Source organism: Pimephales promelas, chromosome 14 (assembly GCF_988280905.1).
Source record: "Pimephales promelas chromosome 14, fPimPro1.hap1.1, whole genome shotgun sequence".
Taxonomy (NCBI): domain Eukaryota; kingdom Metazoa; phylum Chordata; class Actinopteri; order Cypriniformes; family Leuciscidae; genus Pimephales; species Pimephales promelas.
Window position 1 is genome coordinate 8,263,176 of NC_142782.1, and position 22,799 is coordinate 8,285,974.

The 22,799-nt window shown below is 42.2% G+C and overlaps 2 protein-coding genes across 2 annotated transcripts; both read left to right on the top strand.

Moving 5' to 3' along the window:
• Window positions 1-213: 213 nt before the first annotated feature.
• On the top strand, window positions 214-4,169 carry LOC148973655 (uncharacterized). The gene is made up of 5 exons (XM_089119364.1): window positions 214-464; window positions 985-1,075; window positions 1,810-2,157; window positions 2,668-2,760; window positions 3,390-4,169. The coding sequence occupies exons 1-5, from the start codon at window positions 273-275 to the stop codon at window positions 3,761-3,763; spliced, it is 1,098 nt and encodes a 365-aa protein (XP_088975490.1). The 5' UTR covers window positions 214-272; the 3' UTR covers window positions 3,764-4,169.
• Window positions 4,170-15,387: 11,218 nt separating this feature from the next.
• Window positions 15,388-19,352, top strand: LOC148973656 (uncharacterized). The gene is made up of 5 exons (XM_089119365.1): window positions 15,388-15,637; window positions 16,158-16,248; window positions 16,997-17,344; window positions 17,851-17,943; window positions 18,573-19,352. The coding sequence occupies exons 1-5, from the start codon at window positions 15,446-15,448 to the stop codon at window positions 18,944-18,946; spliced, it is 1,098 nt and encodes a 365-aa protein (XP_088975491.1). The 5' UTR covers window positions 15,388-15,445; the 3' UTR covers window positions 18,947-19,352.
• Window positions 19,353-22,799: the final 3,447 nt, after the last annotated feature.

The window sequence follows — 22,799 nt, forward strand, 5'->3', positions numbered from 1 at the left end:
CTAGCTAACGCTACATCGTTTTATTTATTTTTATTTAATATTATTTCTGAGGACGCTTTAATTTGATTGTTCTTTTCTTGTTTTTGAGGGAGTTTTGGAGTTTTATTTTATTTATTATTGTTTATTTTTATTTTATTTTTATTTTTTAATTTTTTTGGGGGGGGGGGGGGGGTTGGGGTATTTCTGAGTATTTTGGGTGGGGTATTACTGAGGTGGGGTATTTCATTGTATTGTATTGTATTTTGTATTGTATTGCTCTTGTTTGCAGGAGGATGCCAGGCCCGACCGGGACTCAGAGCCATGAGCTTATTCCTGGATATGTAACATCTCTGTCTTGTGAGTTTGTTTCTGTCTCCACAGGTCCGGCTGACAGGAAGAGAGAGTGGCAGAGAGACAGCCAGCAGAGCCCAGATGATGGACGTCCGTCCACTTCTTCTCAAGACTCTCGGAGAGCAAAGGCAAAGGTAGGGTGGCCAACAGTCCTGTTTTCACGTCCTGTCCTGGCCCTCCTGGCTGCTCTTTATAAAGTGATGAAAATGTCCTGGTTTTCAAAAAACTGCTGGGAAAGATCAGCTCTACAGCAAAATATAGATGGGCAACGAAGAAAAACAGGATAAAGAGGAAGAAAACTAAAGATATAAATATATTTTGTTAGTTCTTTTTGGCAAGTTTGTGAGAGATATATATTTGTTCAATTTGTAGGTATTTCTTTCAGTTATTTATTATTTATATATTTACTTTTGTAATACAGAAGAGACATTATTTCATTATTTTTGAAACCTGTCATAATAAAACGTTGAGTAACCTCTGAGAAGCCTATCTGAATTTGTGTCTTGTTAATGTAACAATTTTCTATTTATACAGAGGAGGAATAGCCTACTTTCAATGTATTGAAATTAATAAGGCATCTTTGAGTAAACTTTGAGTATCTGTTTGCTGGGCCGAGTGTCCTGGTTTTTGGTAATCAAAATATGGTCCCCCTAGGCAGAGGAAGAGGAGAAGCTTCATTCCCGTGACTGGAGCGGCATCACCCCAGACCAGAGGACTGTACCGATACCTGAGAGAAGAGCTGAGGGTAAATCAAATGACCATTGGAGAATATTATCACTGGAGTGTCATTAATTACCATATATGACCACACCATATTATATCAAAATACAACTGAAGCCAATAATCAGATTTAGTTTTTATTCCAAGACACATCATAACATATTTAAATAAGGATTGGGTACAAATTTCAAGAATAGCCATAATTTGAGTATCCAATGTTTAATAATTATGATTAGTTTGAAACATGCTTGTGTGTGCTATTCCCTGCTTTAGAGGATCATGGTCACACATGGTACACAACATTATAAGTTATTATTAATATTTGGTTGGTTCTCTTGTTTTTGCATGTGTTTTTAATTCAGCTTTATATAACAGCCTGGACAAAAATGATGTTGCCAAATTGTTTATGTTTTATTGAATTATTATCACAAATTAAACAATCGACTCCCAGCTTAACTGTGCAATATGACTACAAAATCTTACACACATTTATAATAACATTTAAATGCAAGACAAGAGTGCAGATGTCAGATTTCCTGGGCCGGACGTCACTTGTGTTCACTATTGTATATCGCTGTAATTGTAAATGTAAGGGAGGAAAGGAAAGCATGTGTGTGTGTGTGTGTGTGTGTGTAATCAGGCACTAGGATGATTGGGACGAACATATTTAACTGTTTTCATCCCATGTTGTTCTTTCTTCATGATGTCAAGCCTCAGTATTTACGGTTTCTTGTGTTAATGTTTTTACCTTTCTTCAAGGCATCTGTGCTTTCTTACGGAGAATCGGGAAGGCTGTAAAGCTGGACTGCAGTGAGGTCGATATACTTGTGTCCACATATCCCTCCTGCAATCCCACGGATGTCCAGCAGGATTCATCCGAGTTTTACTGGGCAACACCAGTGCATCCGTGTCCATCTGGAGTCCAGCTGCCGGTTAATGCCGATCCGGACGATCCCGAACACTCATGCACATCTGTCCTGGACCCAGAGCCGGCAGTGGCACGAGATCTAGAGCTGATGTCTTTCTCAGGATTGTCCAGTCTCTCTAGTATCGAGCTGACGCCGGACTCTATTCAGGACGATCCTGACGATGCATCGTCTGTCCCGGGTGAGTCTATGGTCATTATTATTACTGTCAGTACTTTCATTATAACCGAGTTGTGTTGTGTTCATCTTGTGTACCTAATTATTAAAGTCCCCCGCTGGTCAATCAATTCATCCCTTTAAACTCATCTTTGATCACCAAATAATTCCATATTTAAATGTTTTTTTCTTTGAAAAAACAATCCGTCACGCCTTAAAATAGTTTGAATGTAACTCGACACCCTTGCCTCATTTAGTATGCTCGGTTCTATGAATATGCAAATGAGCCCCGCCTCCACTCACTCACTCACTCAGCCCAGAGATCCACTGGTTGACGATCACACGTTGATCTGATTGGTTACAAGGTGGTTTGTGACGTCAGAAACACCAGCGATTTCACACCGTGTTTTTGAGACTGTCTTTGGTTCACTGCAGTTTTAAGGAGGAAATACTCTGAAAATACTTGAAAAATGTCCCACTTTTCCAGTTGTCTCACCTCACAATTGAATTCTTTCTTCATTATGTCTTCCCTCAGATTTTGCTGAGAGCCAAACAAAGAAGAAGAAGAAGAAAGATGTGGGTGCGTTTCTCCGTAGGAAATGGAGGGCTATGATAGCGCCGGCTGTTGGTAAGTCTATTATTAGTCTATTGTCATTCTTTTCGTTATAGTTGTAGACTTTTGCTCTAGTCTACGGTTTATGTTATTCTTGTTCCCCTTAAATTATTAGTGTTCAACATTCAGCATCTATTTTATTTTTCACTATAATCTAGCGGTGGGAATCTTTTGGTGCTTCGCGATTCGAAGCGATTCTCGATTTTGAATCAAATTTCGATTTGAAATGAGCATTTTGATTGTAGTTTACTGTTGTGTGTTACTTCTCTTATTTGACTGCGGTACACAGTTTAATAGCTCTAGAGAAAAAAAGAAAATCCGACTGAATTAAATGTGAACCTTGAAATGTATTTAGTTTTTTAGGAATGAGTGCATGAAAATAGTTACACATCCGGTTTTCTTCCATTTGAAAAGGCATTTTTGTGTGTGGGCTGTAGTCATATACGTTTACATAAGGGATTTATTAATATGAAAATGATTTTGTGATTCTCTACTGTAACCCATGACACAGTCACAAGCTGTTATAAGTCCATCACTTTTTTGCCGTTTTATTGCCTTTCCATGATTTGATTTGGTCGTCTTTGTTTTGTCCGAAGTTGGCGTGGCGTAATTGAATTTATTTTTCCATTTTTTCTTTTTTTTAGAAAAACAATCAAGAAGGAGGGTGAAGAAAGGCTCATTCATCCAACGAACATGGAAAACTCTAAAGGTTTCCGCTCTTGGTTGTTACGGGGACGACACAGTGGACCCAGATCCAGCAGATCTACAGCCACAAATATCTGTCCTCTCCAGGGACTTAACCGAGCCAGGTCCATCTCACCGCGAGATCAGTTCTGACCAGTTACCCTTCTCAGGTCCATCTCACCGCGAGATCAGTTTAGACACGTCACCCTTCTCAAGTCCATCTGGTTCCCAGTCAAGTTTCTTTTGCTCCGATTCATCGTCTGCTCCATGTCTGACCGATCTTCTCTCAGAGTTATCAATTTTAATGGGAGATTACGAGCCTGTTTCCAGTTAATCCAGTCTCAAGCTGATCCTGAGCTGAGTTGTAGGGCTGTGCACACGTTTCTTTTCTGTATTGACTAAGCCTGAATTGCGGAAGAATCATCAAACTGAAGCTGAAATTGGGCAACCTGATATACACGGACACTGTTGGTTGAGGACTAAATTGGACTTAGTGTGATTTCAATTTTCCATGTTGCTGTTGTTGTTGTTTTTTCTTGATTGTTTCAAGTCCTTTTGTATTTTATTTTCATTTTTTACATTTTTTATTCTGATTGAATATTGTATTGGTTTCTCTCATCTTTTCCTATTTTGTTTCTAAGGTGACGAGAGTTGAAAGGAGAATTTAAAGGGTAATTGGGTGAAAGAATTGTAGCTAGAATTAGATTCAAACGTAGCTAAAATTAGGTCAGACGCGTCTCAAGCCACTGTCGTTACCCACGTGACACCTGACACCTGGAGGGGCGTGATTGGGAGGAACGGCCCCCCCGACCTGAACCCGAGTGGTGTTCAGTTATTGGACTTCTGTGCTAGTTACAGTTTGTCCATAACGAACACCATGTTCAAGCATAAGGGTGTCCACCAGTGCACGTGGCACCAGGACACCCTAGGCCGTAGGTCGATGATCGACTTTGTGGTCGTTTCATCTGACCTGCGGCCGTATGTCTTGGACACTCGGGTGAAGAGAGGGGCGGAGCTGTCAACTGATCACCACCTGGTGGTGAGTTGGATCCGATGGCGGGGGAGGAGGCTGGACGGACTCGGCAGACCCAAGCGTACTGTAAGGGTTTGCTGGGAACGTTTGGCCGAATCTCCTGTCAGAAAGATCTTCAACTCTCACCTCCGGCAGAGCTACGACCAGATCCCGAAGGAGGCTGGAGATATTGAGTCTGAGTGGACCATGTTCTCCACCTCCATTGTCGAAGCGGCTGCTCGGAGCTGTGGCCGTAAGGTCTCCGGTGCCTGTCGAGGCGGCAATCCTCGAACCCGGTGGTGGACACCGGAAGTAAAGGATGCCGTCAAGCTGAAGAAGGAGTCCTATCGGGCCTGGTTGGCTCGTGGGACTCCGGAGGCAGCTGACAGGTACCGGCAGGCCAAGCGGACTGCAGCCCGGGTGGTCGTGGAGGCAAAAACTCGGGCCTGGGAGGAGTTCGGTGAGGCCATGGAGAAGGACTATCGGCTGGCCTCGAAGAAATTCTGGCAAACTGTCCGGCGCCTCAGGAAGGGGAAACAGTCCCCTACCAATGCTGTTTACAGTAGGGGTGGGCGGCTGTTGACCTCGACTGGGGATGTCGTCGGACGGTGGAAGGAATACTTCGAGGACCTCCTCAATCCCGCCGTCACGTCTTCCATTGAGGAAGCAGAGGCTGAGGGTTCGGAGGTGGACTCGTCCATCACCCTAGCTGAGGTCACCGAGGTAGTCAAGAAACTCCTCGGTGGCAAGGCACCGGGGGTGGATGAGATCCGCCCCGAATACCTTAAGTCTCTGGATGCTGTGGGGCTGTCTTGGTTGACACGCCTCTGCAGCATCGCGTGGCGGTCGGGGACAGTGCCTCTGGGATGGCAGACCGGGGTGGTGGTTCCTCTTTTTAAGAAGGGGGACCGGAGGGTGTGTTCCAACTATAGGGGGATCACACTTCTCAGCCTCCCTGGGAAAGTCTATGCCAGGGTACTGGAGAGGAGAATACGGCCGATAGTGGAACCTCGGATTCAGGAGGAACAGTGCGGTTTTCGTCCTGGCCGTGGAACACTGGACCAGCTCTATACTCTCTACAGGGTGCTGGAGGGTTCATGGGAGTTTGCCCAACCAGTCCACATGTGTTTTGTGGATTTGGAGAAGGCATTCGACTGTGTCCCCCGAGGCGGCCTGTGGAGGGTGCTCCGGGAATATGGGGTCCGGGGTCCTTTGCTAAGGGCTGTCCGATCCCTGTATGACCGAAGCAGGAGCTTGGTTCGCATTGCCAGTAGTAAGTCAGACTTCTTCCCGGTGCATGTTGGACTCCGGCAGGGCTGCCCTTTGTCGCCGGTTCTGTTCATAATTTTTATGGACAGAATTTCTAGGCGCAGCCAGGGGCCGGAGGGTGTCAGATTTGGGGACCACACGATTTCATCTCTGCTCTTCGCGGATGATGTTGTCGTGTTGGCCCCTTCATACCAGGACCTTCAGCATGCACTGGGACGGTTTGCAGCCGAGTGTGAAGCGGCTGGGATGAAAATAAGCACCTCCAAATCCGAGGCCATGGTCCTCAGCCGGAAAAGGGTGGCTTGCCCACTTCAGGTTGGTGGAGAGATCCTTCCTCAAGTGGAGGAGTTTAAGTATCTTGGGGTTTTGTTCACGAGTGAGGGAGGGATGGAACGGGAGATTGACAGACGGATCGGTGCAGCTTCAGCAGTAATGCGGTCGATGTACCGATCTGTTGTGGTGAAGAAGGAGCTGAGCCGTAAGGCAAAGCTCTCGATTTACCAGTCAATCTACGTTCCTACTCTCACCTATGGTCATGAGCTTTGGGTCATGACCGAAAGGACAAGATCCCGGATACAGGCGGCTGAAATGAGCTTTCTCCGCAGGGTGGCTGGGCGATCCCTTAGAGATAGGGTGAGAAGCTCGGTCACTCGGGAGGAGCTCAGAGTAGAGCCGCTGCTCCTCCACATCGAGAGGGGTCAGCTGAGGTGGCTCGGGCATCTGTTCCGGATGCCTCCTGGACGCCTTCCTGGGGAGGTGTTCCGGGCACGTCCCACTGGGCGGAGGCCCCGGGGAAGACCTAGGACACGCTGGAGAGACTATGTCTCCCGGCTGGCCTGGGAACGCCTCGGTATCCCCCCAGAAGAGCTGGAGGAAGTGTCTGGGGAGAGGGAAGTCTGGGCATCTCTGCTTAGACTGCTGCCCCCGCGACCCGGCCCCGGATGAGCGGAAGAAGATGTGTGATGTGTGTGTGCGTCTCAAGCCATTATATGGCTGGAACTGCAAATACGGCTGGAGCGTTTGGTTGTTGGTTGTAGAGCGAGACACTGCTTCACTGCTGCTCGCCCTGCGATCGATTGCCAAACTCACTTTCTTTACACTCACTTACAATCGAACATTTTCCTATACGTGACTCGTGCGTCTACACTACACCCGTACCACTAAAAAGACGGATTATACCCAAGTCTTGAGTCATAAATTAGTATAAATACTAATAGCATCACCTTTTTGTATTTTATTTATTTTTATTTATTTTCATTCCTAGAATATCCAGATCCACCATTTTCACATTTATTTCCATTTTCACATTTATCTCCCAGTTTAAAGCTAGACTAAAGATGCATTTATTTAGCCAGGCGTTCATATAAAATGTTTATCTTACAGTTACTGTAAATTTGGCCTCTAGTTCATAAACGCCAGAGGAGAACTGGCCCCCGACTGAGCCTGGGTTTCTTCCAAGGTTTTTTTTTTTTTCTCCATCGGGTCACTTGATGGAGTTTTTCGGTTCCTTGCCACTGTTGCCTTTGGCTCGCTCAGTTGGGGATATTCAAATTAAATGACCCATCATACCATTGATCAGCTCCACCAAACTTGGATGTCTTTTTTTTCCAGCAATAAACAAACACTGTTATGTTCTTTTGATTGATACTGTGAAGCAGATTTGATACAATCTGTAATGTAAAAAGTGCTTTTTAAATATATTTGACTTGACTATTCTACACACTTTGTATTCATGTATAATGTATGCTTGTATAATGTATTCTTGTATAATGGCTGTTATTGTTCATTAACTTTTATTGTTCAGTAAATAATATTTTGTAATAATAATAAATTGGCGTACCTGATTTTGAGAGATGTTGTGTGTGTTCGACCGCTTAACACTGTGATTGCTATCAGGATATGAGGAGAATTTCAACCCGCATAATAAAAAAATTAATTGTAGACAGTCACCTATTGCACCTCAGCATTTTCCACACACTTTTATCTTTATATGGAAAAAAATGATATTCTTCAGGAGGGCAGGTCCTCTATCCACCTTCTTTTTAATGTAATACCAAGGTATCAAAAATACAAGTACATATCAAAAATGTAAAACTTACATACAATTAAATGATAATAAAATCCATAATTTATGCATGGGCCTATACATAGAGATTTCATATAGCCTATATATACATGTAAAAACAAGAAAAACAGAACAGAAAACTTTAATGAAATGAGTTAAAAAGTTGAAACAAGGTTACTGAGCTTTAAGATTCTCAGATGATGAAATATTTGGATGTACTGTTGGACCTCTCTCCTAAAAACGGTGAATTTGAAAAGAGAATTTAATTGCAATAATAGAATAATAATAAAGTATTCATTCGTTTGAGCTTTCTGTATATTAAAAAAAATGCCAAACATTACATCCTTAAAAAAAGAGAGAGAAACCCGGAAGAACATGCAGTTAATGAAGCATCTCGTCTGACTGTTTACTGATAAACCTGCTCCCTTTCAGGTACATGAACCGTACATTTGCACTCATGTGAATATTAGTGACTAAATCTAATTTTGCTAGGTTAGGTATTGTGTTGTATTGTTGAGTGATACGGGGCGAATCCAATGTAAAATGCGAGAGTTTTCAGCTGGAGAGCACGCGGTTCGCGCGCAAATCGTTTATGTGTTTATCAGTAGAGTGATTTAATGAGTTGAAGGTCGATATATGATCTGTGTTTTCACGTGTGTGTGTGTGTGTGTGTGTGTGTGTGTGTGTGTGTGTTTTATGTCAGATTGAGGCTTGTGAATATAGACAGTGTCGCTGTTTTAGGATGCGCACTACTTTAAGTGCACTCATTTATTCACAGTGAACTTGGGATGCGTTGATTTAAAGGAGAAGTACATACTCATGCACTTGTGTATAACATTATAGAAATAATAGAGCTCATGCATTGTTGTGTAATAATTATTCATTTATTGCCAAGATTGATTCTAAGTAAAAACTCTGTTAATGAAGCATCTCGTCTGACTGTTTACTGATAAGCTGCTCCCTTTCAGGAGTGCTACATTAGCAGGGTTAAATTTGTGTAAAAATTTTAGTGAAATGTCTTTCAAACTCAAAGTCCATACTGGCAAAGTCAATATGGTCAATAAAGTTCATCCAATATGACGCCACATATGGAGTTGTTACAAGCTCCTTTTAAAAGAGATCTAATTCTAGAATTACGGGATGAAGGATGCGACAAACCGTTTTCCTACTGGGAGTTCACATGGGGTTTTGTTTTATCTGTGTGGCTGTTGTAATGATATAGAATCTGAATGTGATTTTATGATTATTTTGCTCTGTCCCTACAGCACTGTGGTCAACTGTGGTTGTATTAGTGTGTGTGTGTGTGTGTGTGTGTGTGTGTGTGTGTGTGTGTGTGTGTACTCTATAGTGTAGGCTTCTGTATTAACTGATCAGGTTGAATGGGCACACTGGCATTATATAGTTATCGTCTAAGTTCGTAAGGAGGATTTGAGACAGCAATTTCACTACAACTTGTGAAATGAAAAAAAGAAAATGCACTGAATTGGTACCAGTTCAAAGTTGATAAATCTACAATCAGTAGAGTGCCGAAGTGATGACGTCACTTTGTAGGACAACTCGGAAGCTAGCGGCGCATGGGTTCCCTCTGTCGAAAAGCTATGCATTTTCCCCCATAGACTTTTGGAAAATCGCAAAAAATAAGATCTGTGTTTAACAAACAGTTGTGAGTGTGACCCTTACACGTTTTGTCTATCAAGATAATCTTTACAAGTTATTAAGGCTAAATCGCCTTATTTCAGGCGATTTAGCAAAAACCCATTCAAAAATCCCATAGGCTTTAGAGCGAGGGAACCGTAGTGCTAAAATGCTAACTCACTTCCGCGTTTTGGCCTACAGAGTGACGTCGTAACTTCGGCACTCAAGAACTAAAACAAATACAAGCAAGCCTGCTTCATATGACAGAACAGAAGCAGAAGTAAACATGTGACAGAAGAAAGATTTACTAGCCAGGTAGTTTTAAACTCAGTTTCAGTGGAAGTAGGCTTTCTGAAGTGTACGGTGTGTATTGTAACTGGCAAGCAGCTTCCACCCTGCATTCAATGGCTGTCCTGCAGATCCTCCAAGCCGATCTCCTCCTCCGTGGGACGAGAAAGGCCGGGACCCAGCTGCCGATACGGACCTGAGGACCTTGAGGTTGTAATAATTGATGATCAGTTGAAATTCACAGACCACATTGCTAGAACTGCCCGGTCCTGCAGATTTGCCTTGCACAACATTAGGAGGATCAGGCCCTTCCTTACAGAGCATGCTACACAACTCCTTGTCCAAGCACTTGTTTTTATCCAGACTGGACTATTGTAATGCTCTCCTGGCTGGTCTTCCAGCTTGCTCTGTCAAACCTCTACACTGTGAAAAAAATATTGATGGTTTAACTTAAAAATGTAAGTAACCTGGTTGCCTTAAAATTTTAAGTTGATTGAACTGGAAAAAGTGAGTTAATACAATGAAGGAGATTAATATTGACATCCTCATCTGCTCTCCTGCCTGTGTTGAAGTAAAACAGAGCTGCTGAATCGAGTATTTCCCCCTGCTGTCATCCAGTCGTGTGAGTACAACACACAGAGTTAATATTGACATCCTCATCTGCTCTCCTGCCTGTGTTGAAGTAAAACAGAGCTGCTGAATCGAGTATTTCCCCCTGCTGTCATCCAGTCGTGTGAGTACAACACACAGAGTTAATACTGACATCAGGGCCTGAAATTAACTTTTTCGCCCACCGGCCACTGTGGCAGGTGGATTTAAAAATTCACCTGCCACTGAGACTTTTTACCAGCCACCTTTTTTTTTTTGCCTCATATTTTGCCTCAAAAATGGCTGGTAAAAAGAACAATATTGTGAAATTTCTGGGGGTTTTTTTCCTTCACCTTTATAGAAAGGTGAAAAAACCCCATGAATTTCACAATATTGTTCTTTCACTTTCACAAGAATACACATTTAAGTTCTCTCAAGTAATAATAATAACTCTAAGAACATACATTTTTTTAAATCTTTTTATTCATTGATTTTGACACTCACTCAACATATATAGTATAGGCTATATAGTATTCAACAGATAGACCTACCGCAGCTCGTATGTAAACAAATCACACGCGGCTGTGTTGATGGCTGATTTAGTCACGTAGACAGATCCTGACAGCTTTTAGTTACAGCGTTCAGGAACCGTTAACTATTAACTAAATTAATATTGTTATTACTGGTAAAGTTACCGGGTACCGGGTATTTTCTCACTGGTTCCCAACTCCCAACACACATCTGTGCAACTCTCATTGTACTGTCGGCTACATCAGCGTTACATTATCTCATCCCATCTCACCAACAGTTTAATACTCGCACATCCAAACATAGTCAGAAAAGGGCCTCGTCTTCTTCTGATCGCATGAACGTTACGAAAAAGTCGCTGTCATAAATCAGCCGCTCACGAACCTTGCCATTGCCGCCAATTGTCCACTTTGTATTCATCTTTTTGTTGGTTGTTTGTTTCAGCTGGCCTCTTTACCCCAGTAATGTGCCGCCACATTTTAGCTAAAGTCAAACGCAATGGCAGACTTAGTTGAAATGTAAAAATCCTTATGAATCACTCAATTCTCATTGGCTACCTGCCAATGTGGCAGGTAGATTGACAGTGTTACCCGCCAATAGAAAAATTCACCCGCATTTGGCAGGTGGTCGGGTGTTAATTTCAGGCCCTGACTGACATCCTCATCTGTCCTCCTGCCTGTGTTGAAGTGAAACAGAGCTGCTGAATCGAGTATTTCCCCCTGCTGTCATCCAGTCGTGTGAGTACAACACACAGAGTTAATATCGACATCCTCATCTGCTCTCCTGCCTGTGTTAAAGTAAAACAGAGCTGCTGAATCGAGTATTTCCACCTGCTGTCATCCAGTCGTGTGAGTACAACACACAGAGTTAATTTAACCATCAGAAACTCAAAATAATAAGTTATCTCAACTAAATAAATTATTATAAAGTTGATTTGACAAAAGAAAATATGTTGTGATAACAAATCTTGAAAATATTTTTTACAGTGTACAATTGATCCAGAATGCTGCAGCCAGAGTAGTCTTTAATGAGCCAAAGAGAGCACTCGTCGTCACTCCTCTCCTCTCAAAATTGCACTGATTGCCAGTTGCCGCTCGCATTAAATTTAAGGCACTGACGTTTGCCTACAGAACAACCACTGGCATTGCTCCCTCTTACCTAAACTCATTACTTCAGACTTATGTGCCATCCAGAAACTTGCACTCTGCTAGCGAATGTCGTCTTGTGGTACCATCTCAAAGAGGCACAAAATCTGTTTCTTGGACCTTTACCCATGACTGTTCCCTGCTGGTGGAATGATCTGCCTAACTCAACCAGAGCTTCTGAGTCAGTAGCCACTTTCAAGAAACTGCTGAAGACGTACAGTATCTTTTTCGGCAGATTCAGTAGTACTAACACTTTCTCTTCTCTTCTTTAAAACTGCACTAAAATTAAACTGAGAGGGGTTATAGCACTTGCGTATTGTTGTCCTACTGTTAGTTTAACTGCCTCTTTTGTTCTCATTTGTAAGTCGCTTGGATAAAAGCCTCTGCTAAATGAATAAATGTAAATAGTTTAGTCAATAAAATAAACAACACTGAGTGTTACATGTTTTCTTTTTTTTTTTTTTTGAGCTGTAGTAATTATACTACACACCTTGCGGGGGCATCAAGGAGTAATACTCTCAGGTATAAAACAGGTGTAGAGAGTACATGTAATGGAGGAGTAAGCTAAGCATGCATTAGAAATCCAAGAAATCAATGGTCCTGATTGGGAAACTGAAAGTTTGATGCTCAATCGAAAGTAAGCATTGTTTATTTTCTTATGTTGACTGGTTGATGTATGAGTATGTATTTTTTCTAATGTTATTTATTTATTTTGTAGAAGGACTTCACATACTGTGGCTTTTGTCTTTCTGTCACTCATGGTGGGACCCTTGTCTGAAACTATGCGAGCGAGTTTAGAGGCCCTGTGGCTTATTTCAGTGGTTTTCCGCACTGTTTTGGATCCCGAAGCTGAATTGTATGGGATTTTGGATCCACACTAAGGTTGACACTGGGAGGATTTGAGATTTGGATTTGTGGACTTGAGCTTTCATGGACATTACTGTAGTGTGGTTTCAACGTGATTATCCTTGGCATCATCATCATCTTCGTCATTCAGAAGAAAACAGATAAGACTTCCATTAGTATGATGCTGGGTGTTGAGTGAAAAAATAAAGTAAGATCTTTTGTGTGACTAGGAAAGAGTTTTGAAAGATAAATAAAAATGCAACAAATGAGAAAAGTTTGTTGATTGTTTTTCTGCAGATCACAGATTTGTTAAGATTGCTAATAAATACTTCCAATGTACTTTAAACACCATATAGTTAGTGAATCCCACCCAAAATAAGACAAATCAGATTAATAACTAAGTTATTTTGTGAGGTTAAAGAAGGAGTTGTAGTATTGCTCCATAGACCTCCATTCATTCTGCACTCCGCCTGCGAGCGCCCCCGTATGGACAGAGGCGTGTTACTGCAGCCAGTCCAGAAACCGGAAGTAACGAGACAGTGCCAAGACTCGGAACATTTAGCGATAGCGAACATGATCGGGTCAAAAAAGCTTAAATATTTTTGGTTTTGGCCCCAACTTTATTCAACTTTTTTCAGAAGTTCAGGAAAACTTGATTTAAAGTTTGGAGAATTATGAGCATGGTTTGCTAAATTGGGAATGTTTTTTGGAGTTGCAATATTGAAAGGGGCTTATTATTCTGTTACAGTATGTCTTTTTAGTCAAAATGTCATTGCAGTACACATTTAATTGCAACTGGTCTCTGTCTGAAAGGAGTCATTTAACAATTCAAGCACAAACCTAATAAACTAGCATATAATCTTGCTCTGCATAAAGCAATATTGATTTTATATTGTTTCTTGATTTATATTGTTTTTCTTATACAGTTTTCAGCTTTAATTTGTATAATTTCCATTCAAATTGTGATACTAACATATCATTAATATTGTTCAGTTGAATATCAGCAAATGATTTAATTCATAATAATTTTCAATTACAGTTACATTACATTTACTATAGACATTGTCTAAAATAACATTTAGTGTTAATTTAATGAAATTTAGTGATTCAATGTACTTCAATAATAAAAATTGTCTTTATAAATATATTGTTCAATTACATGCTTTTGTAAATTTGTTGTTCAAATAAATAATGTTCAGTGAAGGTCGCCTACATTAACCCTTACATTATTTATGAATATTGATGTTGAGTGATCAGTAAAATGGTTCAAGGTACTTTTCAGAACTAAATTAAACCTTAAACTAAGTTGTGCTGTTTTGATATTCATAAACATGGAAAAAAATGGTTTAACTGTATTTGTATACTTGGCAAATCTGGGAAGAAACCACACTGAGTTTGTGTGTAACAGTTCACACTGAAAACCACTTGTGTATTTCTTTAAAGTGGAGCCTAATTAATTTCATTGAAAAAAAAAACATTACATAACAAACATTCATTATTTATGAACATTATTGTGTGTAAGTTTTGTAAAAATGACAATTCATGTGATATCTCATATGTTTTCATATACCATATACCGTAAGTCAGACGGGATAACGCTGTTTTTTTTTTCCATTGAAATGCATAATTTCACTAAATGGAGTTGAGGAAACAATAATAACATGAAATCAAGTCCTGTTAAACTTTTTCAGACATTTTACATTTTAACTCACATTGCAGTGTTAAAATGTGTGTAAAGAACTTGAACAAGAAATACAAAAAAAATACAAAAAAAATTTTTTTCTGATCTCTAAATATTGTTTACTGCATCACTTTACATATTCATTAGCCTAAGTATTATTGATTTGAAAAGTTTTAATATCATAATATTTAGAAAATGCATTAACGTTATCCTGTAGGCCTTATGACATTTTGACTGGTGTGGTCACATGATTCTCAGTTAAACCACTTAAAATACATAGTTTAAAATTTAGATTTTAGTAACAAGTAAAAAAAAAAACATCCCCATAAAGATAATAACTACTTTGATGTAAAGTTTTAACCAATTTAATTTTTTTTTTTTTTTTTTTTTTTATCAGTTGAAAACCTTATTTGTCATTGATGTAAGCTCACGCGCTCTGCTCACGCACGCGGCTTCGGATGCGCGTGCGAGCATATGAGTGATTCGAGTATGAGTTGCTATGGCGACGCGTCTTATGAATTTTGAATGAAAATATCAACACTTTGATCGCTGTTGGTTGGTTGAGAGTCGAGGCGATTTCAGAGACTTTTGCTGAAAATTTTCTTGTGCTGAACTTGAGATTTTGAAGCTGTTCGGAGGATTTCAGAGAGAGAGGAGACTTTTATTCCAGGAGATCGGATAATATATCCTAGCTAACGCTACATCGTTTTATTTATTTTTATTTAATATTATTTCTGAGGACGCTTTAATTTGATTGTTCTTTTCTTGTTTTTGAGGGAGTTTTGGAGTTTTATTTTATTTATTATTGTTTATTTTTATTTTATTTTTATTTTTTAATTTTTTGGGGGGGGGGGGGGGGTTGGGGTATTTCTGAGTATTTTGGGTGGGGTATTACTGAGGTGGGGTATTTCATTGTATTGTATTGTATTTTGTATTGTATTGCTCTTGTTTGCAGGAGGATGCCAGGCCCGACCGGGACTCAGAGCCATGAGCTTATTCCTGGATATGTAACATCTCTGTCTTGTGAGTTTGTTTCTGTCTCCACAGGTCCGGCTGACAGGAAGAGAGAGTGGCAGAGAGACAGCCAGCAGAGCCCAGATGATGGACGTCCGTCCACTTCTTCTCAAGACTCTCGGAGAGCAAAGGCAAAGGTAGGGTGGCCAACAGTCCTGTTTTCACGTCCTGTCCTGGCCCTCCTGGCTGCTCTTTATAAAGTGATGAAAATGTCCTGGTTTTCAAAAAACTGCTGGGAAAGATCAGCTCTACAGCAAAATATAGATGGGCAACGAAGAAAAACAGGATAAAGAGGAAGAAAACTAAAGATATAAATATATTTTGTTAGTTCTTTTTGGCAAGTTTGTGAGAGATATATATTTGTTCAATTTGTAGGTATTTCTTTCAGTTATTTATTATTTATATATTTACTTTTGTAATACAGAAGAGACATTATTTCATTATTTTTGAAACCTGTCATAATAAAACGTTGAGTAACCTCTGAGAAGCCTATCTGAATTTGTGTCTTGTTAATGTAACAATTTTCTATTTATACAGAGGAGGAATAGCCTACTTTCAATGTATTGAAATTAATAAGGCATCTTTGAGTAAACTTTGAGTATCTGTTTGCTGGGCCGAGTGTCCTGGTTTTTGGTAATCAAAATATGGTCCCCCTAGGCAGAGGAAGAGGAGAAGCTTCATTCCCGTGACTGGAGCGGCATCACCCCAGACCAGAGGACTGTACCGATACCTGAGAGAAGAGCTGAGGGTAAATCAAATGACCATTGGAGAATATTATCACTGGAGTGTCATTAATTACCATATATGACCACACCATATTATATCAAAATACAACTGAAGCCAATAATCAGATTTAGTTTTTATTCCAAGACACATCATAACATATTTAAATAAGGATTGGGTACAAATTTCAAGAATAGCCATAATTTGAGTATCCGATGTTTAATAATTATGATTAGTTTGAAACATGCTTGTGTGTGCTATTCCCTGCTTTAGAGGATCATGGTCACACATGGTACACAACATTATAAGTTATTATTAATATTTGGTTGGTTCTCTTGTTTTTGCATGTGTTTTTAATTCAGCTTTATATAACAGCCTGGACAAAAATGATGTTGCCAAATTGTTTATGTTTTATTGAATTATTATCACAAATTAAACAATCGACTCCCAGCTTAACTGTGCAATATGACTACAAAATCTTACACACATTTATAATAACATTTAAATGCAAGACAAGAGTGCAGATGTCAGATTTCCTGGGCCGGACGTCACTTGTGTTCACTATTGTATATCGCTGTAATTGTAAATGTAAGGGAGGAAAGGAAAGCATGTGTGTGTGTGTGTGTGTGTGTGTGTGTGTGTGTGTGTAATCAGGCACTAGGATGATTGGGACGAACATATTTAACTGTTGTAATCCCATGTTGTTCTTTCTTCATGATGTCAAGCCTCAGTATTTACGGTTTCTTGTGTTAATGTTTTTACCTTTCTTCAAGGCATCTGTGCTTTCTTACGGAGAATCGGGAAGGCTGTAAAGCTGGACTGCAGTGAGGTCGATATACTTGTGTCCACATATCCCTCCTGCAATCCCACGGATGTCCAGCAGGATTCATCCGAGTTTTACTGGGCAACACCAGTGCATCCGTGTCCATCTGGAGTCCAGCTGCCGGTTAATGCCGATCCGGACGATCCCGAACACTCATGCACATCTGTCCTGGACCCAGAGCCGGCAGTGGCACGAGATCTAGAGCTGATGTCTTTCTCAGGATTGTCCAGTCTCTCTAGTATCGAGCTGACGCCGGACTCTATTCAGGACGATCCTGACGATGCATCGTCTGTCCCGGGTGAGTCTATGGTCATTATTATTACTGTCAGTACTTTCATTATAACCGAGTTGTGTTGTGTTCATCTTGTGTACCTAATTATTAAAGTCCCCCGCTGGTCAATCAATTCATCCCTTTAAACTCATCTTTGATCACCAAATAATTCCATATTTAAATGTTTTTTTCTTTGAAAAAACAATCCGTCACGCCTTAAAATAGTTTGAATGTAACTCGACACCCTTGCCTCATTTAGTATGCTCGGTTCTATGAATATGCAAATGAGCCCCGCCTCCACTCACTCACTCAGCCCAGAGATCCACTGGTTGACGATCACACGTTGATCTGATTGGTTACAAGGTGGTTTGTGACGTCAGAAACACCAGCGATTTCACACCGTGTTTTTGAGACTGTCTTTGGTTCACTGCAGTTTTAAGGAGGAAATACTCTGAAAATACTTGAAAAATGTCCCACTTTTCCAGTTGTCTCACCTCACAATTGAATTCTTTCTTCATTATGTCTTCCCTCAGATTTTGCTGAGAGCCAAACAAAGAAGAAGAAGAAGAAAGATGTGGGTGCGTTTCTCCGTAGGAAATGGAGGGCTATGATAGCGCCGGCTGTTGGTAAGTCTATTATTAGTCTATTGTCATTCTTTTCGTTATAGTTGTAGACTTTTGCTCTAGTCTACGGTTTATGTTATTCTTGTTCCCCTTAAATTATTAGTGTTCAACATTCAGCATCTATTTTATTTTTCACTATAATCTAGCGGTGGGAATCTTTTGGTGCTTCGCGATTCGAAGCGATTCTCGATTTTGAATCAAATTTCGATTTGAAATGAGCATTTTGATTGTAGTTTACTGTTGTGTGTTACTTCTCTTATTTGACTGCGGTACACAGTTTAATAGCTCTAGAGAAAAAAAGAAAATCCGACTGAATTAAATGTGAACCTTGAAATGTATTTAGTTTTTTAGGAATGAGTGCATGAAAATAGTTACACATCCGGTTTTCTTCCATTTGAAAAGGCATTTTTGTGTGTGGGCTGTAGTCATATACGTTTACATAAGGGATTTATTAATATGAAAATGATTTTGTGATTCTCTACTGTAACCCATGACACAGTCACAAGCTGTTATAAGTCCATCACTTTTTTGCCGTTTTATTGCCTTTCCATGATTTGATTTGGTCGTCTTTGTTTTGTCCGAAGTTGGCGTGGCGTAATTGAATTTATTTTTCCATTTTTTCTTTTTTTTAGAAAAACAATCAAGAAGGAGGGTGAAGAAAGGCTCATTCATCCAACGAACATGGAAAACTCTAAAGGTTTCCGCTCTTGGTTGTTACGGGGACGACACAGTGGACCCAGATCCAGCAGATCTACAGCCACAAATATCTGTCCTCTCCAGGGACTTAACCGAGCCAGGTCCATCTCACCGCGAGATCAGTTCTGACCAGTTACCCTTCTCAGGTCCATCTCACCGCGAGATCAGTTTAGACACGTCACCCTTCTCAAGTCCATCTGGTTCCCAGTCAAGTTTCTTTTGCTCCGATTCATCGTCTGCTCCATGTCTGACCGATCTTCTCTCAGAGTTATCAATTTTAATGGGAGATTACGAGCCTGTTTCCAGTTAATCCAGTCTCAAGCTGATCCTGAGCTGAGTTGTAGGGCTGTGCACACGTTTCTTTTCTGTATTGACTAAGCCTGAATTGCGGAAGAATCATCAAACTGAAGCTGAAATTGGGCAACCTGATATACACGGACACTGTTGGTTGAGGACTAAATTGGACTTAGTGTGATTTCAATTTTCCATGTTGCTGTTGTTGTTGTTTTTTCTTGATTGTTTCAAGTCCTTTTGTATTTTATTTTCATTTTTTACATTTTTTATTCTGATTGAATATTGTATTGGTTTCTCTCATCTTTTCCTATTTTGTTTCTAAGGTGACGAGAGTTGAAAGGAGAATTTAAAGGGTAATTGGGTGAAAGAATTGTAGCTAGAATTAGATTCAAACGTAGCTAAAATTAGGTCAGACGCGTCTCAAGCCACTGTCGTTACCCACGTGACACCTGACACCTGGAGGGGCGTGATTGGGAGGAACGGCCCCCCCGACCTGAACCCGAGTGGTGTTCAGTTATTGGACTTCTGTGCTAGTTACAGTTTGTCCATAACGAACACCATGTTCAAGCATAAGGGTGTCCACCAGTGCACGTGGCACCAGGACACCCTAGGCCGTAGGTCGATGATCGACTTTGTGGTCGTTTCATCTGACCTGCGGCCGTATGTCTTGGACACTCGGGTGAAGAGAGGGGCGGAGCTGTCAACTGATCACCACCTGGTGGTGAGTTGGATCCGATGGCGGGGGAGGAGGCTGGACGGACTCGGCAGACCCAAGCGTACTGTAAGGGTTTGCTGGGAACGTTTGGCCGAATCTCCTGTCAGAAAGATCTTCAACTCTCACCTCCGGCAGAGCTACGACCAGATCCCGAAGGAGGCTGGAGATATTGAGTCTGAGTGGACCATGTTCTCCACCTCCATTGTCGAAGCGGCTGCTCGGAGCTGTGGCCGTAAGGTCTCCGGTGCCTGTCGAGGCGGCAATCCTCGAACCCGGTGGTGGACACCGGAAGTAAAGGATGCCGTCAAGCTGAAGAAGGAGTCCTATCGGGCCTGGTTGGCTCGTGGGACTCCGGAGGCAGCTGACAGGTACCGGCAGGCCAAGCGGACTGCGGCCCGGGTGGTCGTGGAGGCAAAAACTCGGGCCTGGGAGGAGTTCGGTGAGGCCATGGAGAAGGACTATCGGCTGGCCTCGAAGAAATTCTGGCAAACTGTCCGGCGCCTCAGGAAGGGGAAACAGTCCCCTACCAATGCTGTTTACAGTAGGGGTGGGCGGCTGTTGACCTCGACTGGGGATGTCGTCGGACGGTGGAAGGAATACTTCGAGGACCTCCTCAATCCCGCCGTCACGTCTTCCATTGAGGAAGCAGAGGCTGAGGGTTCGGAGGTGGACTCGTCCATCACCCTAGCTGAGGTCACCGAGGTAGTCAAGAAACTCCTCGGTGGCAAGGCACCGGGGGTGGATGAGATCCGCCCCGAATACCTTAAGTCTCTGGATGCTGTGGGGCTGTCTTGGTTGACACGCCTCTGCAGCATCGCGTGGCGGTCGGGGACAGTGCCTCTGGGATGGCAGACCGGGGTGGTGGTTCCTCTTTTTAAGAAGGGGGACCGGAGGGTGTGTTCCAACTATAGGGGGATCACACTTCTCAGCCTCCCTGGGAAAGTCTATGCCAGGGTACTGGAGAGGAGAATACGGCCGATAGTGGAACCTCGGATTCAGGAGGAACAGTGCGGTTTTCGTCCTGGCCGTGGAACACTGGACCAGCTCTATACTCTCTACAGGGTGCTGGAGGGTTCATGGGAGTTTGCCCAACCAGTCCACATGTGTTTTGTGGATTTGGAGAAGGCATTCGACTGTGTCCCCCGAGGCGGCCTGTGGAGGGTGCTCCGGGAATATGGGGTCCGGGGTCCTTTGCTAAGGGCTGTCCGATCCCTGTATGACCGAAGCAGGAGCTTGGTTCGCATTGCCAGTAGTAAGTCAGACTTCTTCCCGGTGCATGTTGGACTCCGGCAGGGCTGCCCTTTGTCGCCGGTTCTGTTCATAATTTTTATGGACAGAATTTCTAGGCGCAGCCAGGGGCCGGAGGGTGTCAGATTTGGGGACCACACGATTTCATCTCTGCTCTTCGCGGATGATGTTGTCGTGTTGGCCCCTTCATACCAGGACCTTCAGCATGCACTGGGACGGTTTGCAGCCGAGTGTGAAGCGGCTGGGATGAAAATAAGCACCTCCAAATCCGAGGCCATGGTCCTCAGCCGGAAAAGGGTGGCTTGCCCACTTCAGGTTGGTGGAGAGATCCTTCCTCAAGTGGAGGAGTTTAAGTATCTTGGGGTTTTGTTCACGAGTGAGGGAGGGATGGAACGGGAGATTGACAGACGGATCGGTGCAGCTTCAGCAGTAATGCGGTCGATGTACCGATCTGTTGTGGTGAAGAAGGAGCTGAGCCGTAAGGCAAAGCTCTCGATTTACCAGTCAATCTACGTTCCTACTCTCACCTATGGTCATGAGCTTTGGGTCATGACCGAAAGGACAAGATCCCGGATACAGGCGGCTGAAATGAGCTTTCTCCGCAGGGTGGCTGGGCGATCCCTTAGAGATAGGGTGAGAAGCTCGGTCACTCGGGAGGAGCTCAGAGTAGAGCCGCTGCTCCTCCACATCGAGAGGGGTCAGCTGAGGTGGCTCGGGCATCTGTTCCGGATGCCTCCTGGACGCCTTCCTGGGGAGGTGTTCCGGGCACGTCCCACTGGGCGGAGGCCCCGGGGAAGACCTAGGACACGCTGGAGAGACTATGTCTCCCGGCTGGCCTGGGAACGCCTCGGTATCCCCCCAGAAGAGCTGGAGGAAGTGTCTGGGGAGAGGGAAGTCTGGGCATCTCTGCTTAGACTGCTGCCCCCGCGACCCGGCCCCGGATGAGCGGAAGAAGATGTGTGATGTGTGTGTGCGTCTCAAGCCATTATATGGCTGGAACTGCAAATACGGCTGGAGCGTTTGGTTGTTGGTTGTAGAGCGAGACACTGCTTCACTGCTGCTCGCCCTGCGATCGATTGCCAAACTCACTTTCTTTACACTCACTTACAATCGAACATTTTCCTATACGTGACTCGTGCGTCTACACTACACCCGTACCACTAAAAAGACGGATTATACCCAAGTCTTGAGTCATAAATTAGTATAAATACTAATAGCATCACCTTTTTGTATTTTATTTATTTTTATTTATTTTCATTCCTAGAATATCCAGATCCACCATTTTCACATTTATTTCCATTTTCACATTTATCTCCCAGTTTAAAGCTAGACTAAAGATGCATTTATTTAGCCAGGCGTTCATATAAAATGTTTATCTTACAGTTACTGTAAATTTGGCCTCTAGTTCATAAACGCCAGAGGAGAACTGGCCCCCGACTGAGCCTGGGTTTCTTCCAAGGTTTTTTTTTTTTTCTCCATCGGGTCACTTGATGGAGTTTTTCGGTTCCTTGCCACTGTTGCCTTTGGCTCGCTCAGTTGGGGATATTCAAATTAAATGACCCATCATACCATTGATCAGCTCCACCAAACTTGGATGTCTTTTTTTTCCAGCAATAAACAAACACTGTTATGTTCTTTTGATTGATACTGTGAAGCAGATTTGATACAATCTGTAATGTAAAAAGTGCTTTTTAAATATATTTGACTTGACTATTCTACACACTTTGTATTCATGTATAATGTATGCTTGTATAATGTATTCTTGTATAATGGCTGTTATTGTTCATTAACTTTTATTGTTCAGTAAATAATATTTTGTAATAATAATAAATTGGCGTACCTGATTTTGAGAGATGTTGTGTGTGTTCGACCGCTTAACACTGTGATTGCTATCAGGATATGAGGA